The sequence below is a fragment of the Loa loa genome (genome assembly GCF_000183805.2).
Source record: "Loa loa unplaced genomic scaffold supercont3.16, whole genome shotgun sequence".
In the NCBI taxonomy this organism is placed as follows: Eukaryota; Metazoa; Nematoda; class Chromadorea; order Rhabditida; family Onchocercidae; genus Loa; species Loa loa.
This window is the reverse complement of record NW_018108196.1, coordinates 519,022-526,088: the sequence shown is the minus strand read 5'-3', so window position 1 is coordinate 526,088 and position 7,067 is coordinate 519,022. Positions and strand designations below refer to the sequence as shown.

The 7,067-nt window shown below is 31.9% G+C and overlaps 2 protein-coding genes across 2 annotated transcripts; one reads left to right on the top strand and one right to left on the bottom strand.

The window, feature by feature from the left end:
- Positions 1-65: 65 nt before the first annotated feature.
- Positions 66-875, top strand: LOAG_01643 (hypothetical protein; the record flags this gene model as incomplete). The annotated part of the gene is made up of 4 exons (XM_003137181.1): positions 66-92; positions 256-388; positions 700-764; positions 801-875. 4 exons carry the CDS (start codon positions 66-68, stop codon positions 873-875), a joined length of 300 nt encoding a protein of 99 aa, XP_003137229.1.
- A 2,834-nt stretch (positions 876-3,709) lies between these two features.
- On the bottom strand, positions 3,710-6,799 carry LOAG_01642 (transmembrane amino acid transporter; the record flags this gene model as incomplete). Its single annotated transcript, XM_003137180.2, has 8 exons — positions 3,710-4,036; positions 4,285-4,337; positions 4,505-4,721; positions 4,938-5,144; positions 5,406-5,647; positions 5,873-6,061; positions 6,206-6,377; positions 6,733-6,799. 8 exons carry the CDS (start codon positions 6,797-6,799, stop codon positions 3,837-3,839), a joined length of 1,347 nt encoding a protein of 448 aa, XP_003137228.2. The 3' UTR covers positions 3,710-3,836.
- Positions 6,800-7,067: the final 268 nt, after the last annotated feature.

The window sequence follows — 7,067 nt, the reverse complement described above, 5'->3', positions numbered from 1 at the left end:
AAACTCCGTGCACTTCACATGTCGTCACATGCAAAGGGATGATTGATTTTTTATTGATCACTTAAATGGTTGTTGATTTGATTCATGTCGTGGTATGTTTTTTACGGTTTGTCAAGTTCCAAAATTTGTATGTTTATGATAATGATAATGATAGAAGTTATGAGTCTATAGAATTGTGAGAATGTGCAATACCTTTTATGAATAGATCTGATAATATCGATCGTTCTTTATTTGATAAAAAACCTAAATTAAAAGTCACAAAAAATATGTGGAAGAACATGCCTGGCTGGAAAGAAAGATTTAAAAGGAATTGAGGCTTGGCTAAAGGTCGAACAGAATTTTGCGCAGATTTCTCAGCATTGTAAGGAGTGGCCAAATAATGAACAGAGTAAAAATAAAAAAGTAGAAAAATAAACTTTTTTTATCCACTTTGCAAATTATAAAAAAATTACCAAATGAATAGAAATTTTGTGGCGTTATACCACTGATTTTGTTTGTTGCTAATAACTGCTTAAGCAAACGAAGAAGAAAGAAATTTTCGTGATATATAGAAATCTCACTTTGAAAAAAATGAAAATCTGTGAAATTAAAAAGAAAATAGAGTTTATAGTTTATCATTTGCAATGTTTGCCACCAATGTGCATGCATAATTTGACCATTGTTTTCATAATATTTGTATTTGGTTTTTAATCAGTTCAGAGAAAAGCAAAGGTCGACGTTTTCTCGACATTATTGATATGCAAACAAAAAGGATAGCAACAAAGGTTTGGAAATAAAAAGTAAATTTAAAATGATTGTAGAAAATATTAGATATCCACTCCATGACGTTATCAGAAATCAAAGATTGGAATTCATCAACAGGACAGAAATCGTAATTCAATAAAATGGATTGTATAATACAAAATGGATTGTATAATACAAATTTCAAAGACACAATAACTGATATTCCAACAATTGATTGGAAATCAATAATACATTGGAAATGGAATATCAATTAGTTTTTGTAAATGCCTGACTGATGACATGTAGTAAAAACATTATTTTTGTTATTAGAACCACCATTTATCATGAGTGGTAATGAGATAGAGTGATAACGAGAACTATCTGGTGATGAGATAAAGTGATAAAGAAAACTATCTGGTGATGAGATAAAGTGATAAAGAAAACTATCTGGCAACCCATGAAATACTTTGATTTTATTCTAATACAGATGTGCTTGCACTACAAAAATTTTTTATATTCCTTCGGTTATTTTCCATTTTTCCCGATGTTTAGGACTGAAATTGCGAGCGAAGAAATAAATTTCACAGTTAGAATATTATTAATTTTGTAAGAAGTATATTACACAAGTTAAAATACAAAAATGAGAGAAAGGTTTGATTTACATATCTCTTGAAAAATAAACTTCATTTTTGCTATTTTATTCCGTGTATGTATCAAAAATGCCAAATGAATTTCACCAATATTACCTGTGATTTTCTATAACTATTATAACTTTCTTCACGCTCAAATCTGGTTTTCATTTATTTTGAGCCTTTTTTGATTTCTTTTTCAATTGAAGAAATGTTCATTACAGTATCCTTTAGAGACTTAATAATATATCAGATAACAAAATAAGCAAATTTAACAATAAAGAAATGTATTCAAGAAGTCAAATAACAATCCTGTCCTGTAATTGTAGAAAAATGATGAAAATCAACAGAGAGGAAATGAATATCACTTTGAGCTAACTTTAACCCTCAGTGCTTTTTTATGATATCTTATGCTTGAATCGCATTACTATTCCATTCAATTACTCTTAAAAATACTTGACAAGGATAGATTACAAACTGACGGTAGAAAAAGTGTAAAAAAGTTTAGGGATACTCATAATAGAAAAACGATCGATAATCTATACTCCCTTATAAGTTCATTAAGAGTAATAACATGAAACAGTTTCAGTCAAGATCATCTTTCATATTTTCTCCTTAATGAACACTCTAACCATAACTCAAGTAATGAACATGGCAGAAAATGAAAATTGAAGATAAATGTGTTTATCTGTTCAAAATTTTGTTGCATGACAAGGTGCAGTAGTTTACCTAGTTTACTTTTACTTATATTGACCTATTTACGACATTAGCTGATTGTAATCAATAATTGAAAGTGACTTAGATCCGAAAAGAATCAATAATTTGTACAGACTTATGTTGAAATAATGCATTTAAATGAGATTTCAAGTTTATAAGAACATTTATATGATAACAAAAATGTCCATTTTCATTTGTTTGATTAACTGAATATATTGTCTCTTGCTTTGTCCTTGAAAAAATGACTACAACGATATTGAAAAAATTGCAATTTTCAAGATCAGCGCAAAATATATTTAGTCTGTCATCGGTATTAAATAAGGGACATCAATTAGGATACTCCTCAATCATAGATGTGCTATTATTGAGGTCTGATACTTTTGACAAATGATTTTATGAAACTACTGAGATTTTTCATTATACATTTTTAACAAATAATGTGACAAGACGAGTTTTTCGTAGCCTTCCTTATGATCAATTAGTAAAGAACTTCGCTTTGATTGTTTTGATAATTTCCAAACAACCGGTTTTCATTCGGAAACACTTTTTTCCTAAACAATGTTGTTTTTTTTGGATCATTTTTTTCACCTTTGTGTGTCATCGATCCTGAATGGTTGCAATAATTTATATTAAGCATATAGCTATACATTAATTTACTAATTTCAAGAGATCTCAAAGCTCTATCACATTCAGTTTTATCTTCGAAACAATGAAATTTTACTTTCGTACAAATCCTTTTGATCGTTAATTCTATTTTGGTTGTTTTCCGATTCTGATACAAATAATTGCGGATTATCGATGATGAAACGGATGACACTGTCCATAACAAAACATCATACTTTCTCTATGTGTAATATGCAATGGAAATAGCTCAGTTGTAGTTGTAGGTGTTCATTTCATAATACAAAACTAAGTGAGATACGACCATCCTATTTGACTTTCAATGAAATGATAAATATTCCACTGAGTTCACGAATATGGCAGTGATTTGTGAAGTATATAAAGTATGTTGCAACCATTTCCCATATTTTTCTTTCCTTATTTGGTTTCTAACGATCTTTCCTGGGTCCTTTGTGGCGCAATTGTAGATTTGGAGGAAAGTATTTTTTAAACTCCGGTAAAGTGATGAAGTCATATCATTGTAGTAGAAGGGATAAACAACTTTTTGTTAAATCAAAGAAAGAACAAAGATTTAAAAGCTTGAAACGATTACTAAATCCCGAATAATGCGGAAAAAATTCTGATTAAGTTGTGGGAAAAGCGCTTTGGTTGAAGTATAAGGGTCTATTCTGTAATTAAACACCAGTCCACTACTAGATTTTATCATCAGTAGTATGACACTTTATAAATTGTCTAGAATCCGATCCATCCATTTCTCTGACAGGAATAATGCAAATGAAACATTTATTCGATGCAAAGCAAAGAAAGATGAAGTAAAATTCGTCTTTCTTAAAAATAACAATTTCTGTTTTTAAATTGAAGCATCTGAAAACTGCTTGAGTTTAAAAGTAGAAATTGAAAAGGAATTAACTGATGTTAGCTAATATTCGACAGGTATATTTCCAGCAAGAATTTACCGCTCAATAACACCAGTGATAAATCTATGAGCATATGGACAATTAATTGTGTTTGCAGTTGAGAGTGCAAACATATTTATCACTGATTACTTTATAAGTGTAAGTTTATTTGCGAACAGTTACAGTAAATGGATGAGAGCTTATCAAAAGTAAGATTTAAATTAAAAAGCGTGAAAATAAGAGCATATGATCAAGATGGAGCACCACATTGAAAGTTGAATTTCGAAATGTTCCTAAACATTCCACAGCAATTGAGCACATCGGCATCCAGCTGTGCTCTATTCTTATGGGTAAGAAACGGCAAAGCATAACATGGTGGAGTGAACCGCACTCCTAATATTTCTTTAACAGACAATGCAGTAGCGATCATGGAACAAATCACAGTTATAACTGCAAATTTTGTTACATTCAACTAATTAGACATTTAATTTGAATGAAATTAAACTGGAATGATAAAGATTCCTTTTTCAATAAATTGACATTTTCATTTCTTGCAGTCTCTGCTAAAACCAAGAGTGATTCTATGCAATTGAGATGTGTTCGATGTTTCCCGATATTACCCGGTACTTTCATGTAAACGAATAGGTAAGCGTTTTTTTTTTGAACAAAATCTAACACTTTATCCTACTTAAACATACCATTTATGAGTATTAAAGCTGAAAGTTGAGCTTTCGGTGTTTTTTGCAGCACCCTGAAATTTTCCAAGCGATTGGCACTGTAAGTTACTATCTTTTTTTTACAGATATTGTTACTGCAATGATTGATGAATAAGTTAATATCATTTAGGCCGTTTATGATCTGACACAAATAAGTTCACGTCTCACCTCAGCGACATGCCAAAAGACATGCATCACTTACTCCCGAAATGTCGGCTTAATCCACATATCCTTATTTTTGTCATAGGTAGCAGCTTTAATATAAATACTAAATAGGGTCGGTAAAATGACACATGTACAAGGTACTGTGGTACTTCCGAATAAATTCATTACAGAACCAAAGTTCGGGAGTGATAGACCAACAAATAATGCTGCCAGTAGTAGGCCTGTGCGGACCACCACTCGCTTGAAACAGAATTCTGTAATAAATCAAATTTAAATCAAGAGAAAAAAAATATCGGTATTCTTGAAAGTCATGCCTTATTTAAGCACCCTCGTAATACAAGGTTGGCCAAATGAGGAAGTTATGAAATATTGGAGAACAGTTTTCCATCAGGGATGGTGCCAGGAGTGCATATGAAGGCACCTCATGATATTTTGAGTGGGAGTTCAATTATTTAGGAAAAGTAACCCACTATGTGGCACATTGAAAGTGTCTTCCAATTGCAAGTTGACTGGATTCACAGTGATAATAATTGCAAGAATGCAATGTACCGCTATAGATAAATCAGCAACGTAACGAATCCAAGTTGTTTGCACTGAATCTATTACCGAGTTTGACATACTGTTACCGTATACGAGAAATGCATAAGCGGATAAAGGCATATAAAGTAATCCCACAACTAAAACTCAACAAATTTATATTTTAATCGAATGACACTAATGAAAGCACATACCTGAAATCGTGACGATGAAAACATCGAAAAAAGCAAACATTGCAATTATGATTATCAATCTCTGCAGTACTTTTTACTAACTTTCAAAGCAGCCACATGATTACACAATAATATAATTATTCATCTTCTAAATCATCCAAAATTTGTTTGAGCAAGAAAAACTTCCTATGAGACAATCTAAAAAAGGAATTATTAAGTGAAGCTAACAGACGAATCCGACTAAAACTGATTTTTTGAAATCTGGCGGATTGCGCATATCGTTTTGCACAGTTGGAAAAACTTGGTGTCCGTTGAAGGCAAACAGAAAAATGCCCAAGCTGAGAATGGCATCAATTGAAATATCCGAATAGTAAGCCTCATGGTAGCAATCATGAAAATCTAAACTAATACCAACGAATATCATAACAATGGTTATAACGGTACAAAGAACAGCAATAAGGATTGCCCACCTGAAAATGAATCAGTCATTGAACAATTGTTGATATAGATTCAAAACTAGAACTGAGGTGTGGATCGCAAAATTAAAATTAAATTCAAAGACCATCATTTCCTGGTTAAAATTTTGCACGAAACCTATTTTGCTCAAGCAGATCAAAAAAAAAAAATCAGCACAATAAAGGACGATCTGGCATGTACGATGGGTAGATATAAAAACAAATTGAGAAAGAACTTACCAGAAATCAGCAGGTGATTTAAGAAATGTTATGGGTAATATAGACATAGAAACGATGATGAGAAGCAAGCAGAAATTAAAATTCAGATCGAAATTAGCCATAAATTTCTGAATTATCTTAGAGGAAAGAAGTATGTAAACGACGGTGGCACCGAACAGAGTTGAGTAGACAGTCACTTTGGTGACAATTCTGAATGGAGAAATGTGTGAAGAGATTTGAAGAGAAAGCAAAAAACTGAAAGTGTTTTTTGAAAACTTCGAACAGTCAAACATGAAATCAATAAATTTTGAAAATTACATAAAAAGCCAGTCAAAACGAAATACTAAAACGAACTCTGACGTCTTGCTCATGCTTCGCAGAGCCATCTCTGAAAAAGGTTTCCGACAATGTTTACGATATTCTGGCCATCGTTCACGCATAATTTCCCAGGTATCAGCAAGTAACCAGCCTGTTGTTACAAAAATTGCACAAATGATTACCATGAACAGCATGCCTACCACAAACCCTGCAGTAATCGAAACTTAAAAAGACACTGTCTAAAGATCCATCAGATGATAGCAAATCTTTGAGCAATGTAAGATCCCCGGGATATCTTGGAATTTTTCATTGCTATATACTTTTGAACATTTAGGTGAATTCTGGTAATACTTACTAACAAATATTTTTAAAAGGACATGTTCGTCTTCTTTAATTATCATCAGGACTGGGAATAAATCTGTTCAAAGAGACAAAAACAAAAAGACAAAAAAAATGAATGATTTGAAAAATTTTTGGTTTCTCAAAATATATCAAAATATATCTCAGACCAGGAACGAAGATCGAGAGACTTTTGGTTCAGCTGAAATAAAAACTGACATTACCTGTCTGAGCGAATGCGACAGGCATTGCAACAACACCACCGCCAACCAGATCACCTAGAATGAACATCGATGCTATAAACCAGTTAATTCCTCTCTCCTGCTCGTTTGAGTTCGCCTCAGATTCGACCTTGAAATTTTACAAAAAAGTTCAGAAATCTTTCTATCTTTACTTCATTTCAGTCTTACAAAAAGACTTGACGTTAGCTTTTTAACACATAACCAAAGACATATGCAATTATTCAATATACAATTCAAAAGAAGAAACTTCTCAGTTCAATATTAATCATAGTCACTCAATTTGTCTTATCAAATTATTTAAAAGATATACTGACAAC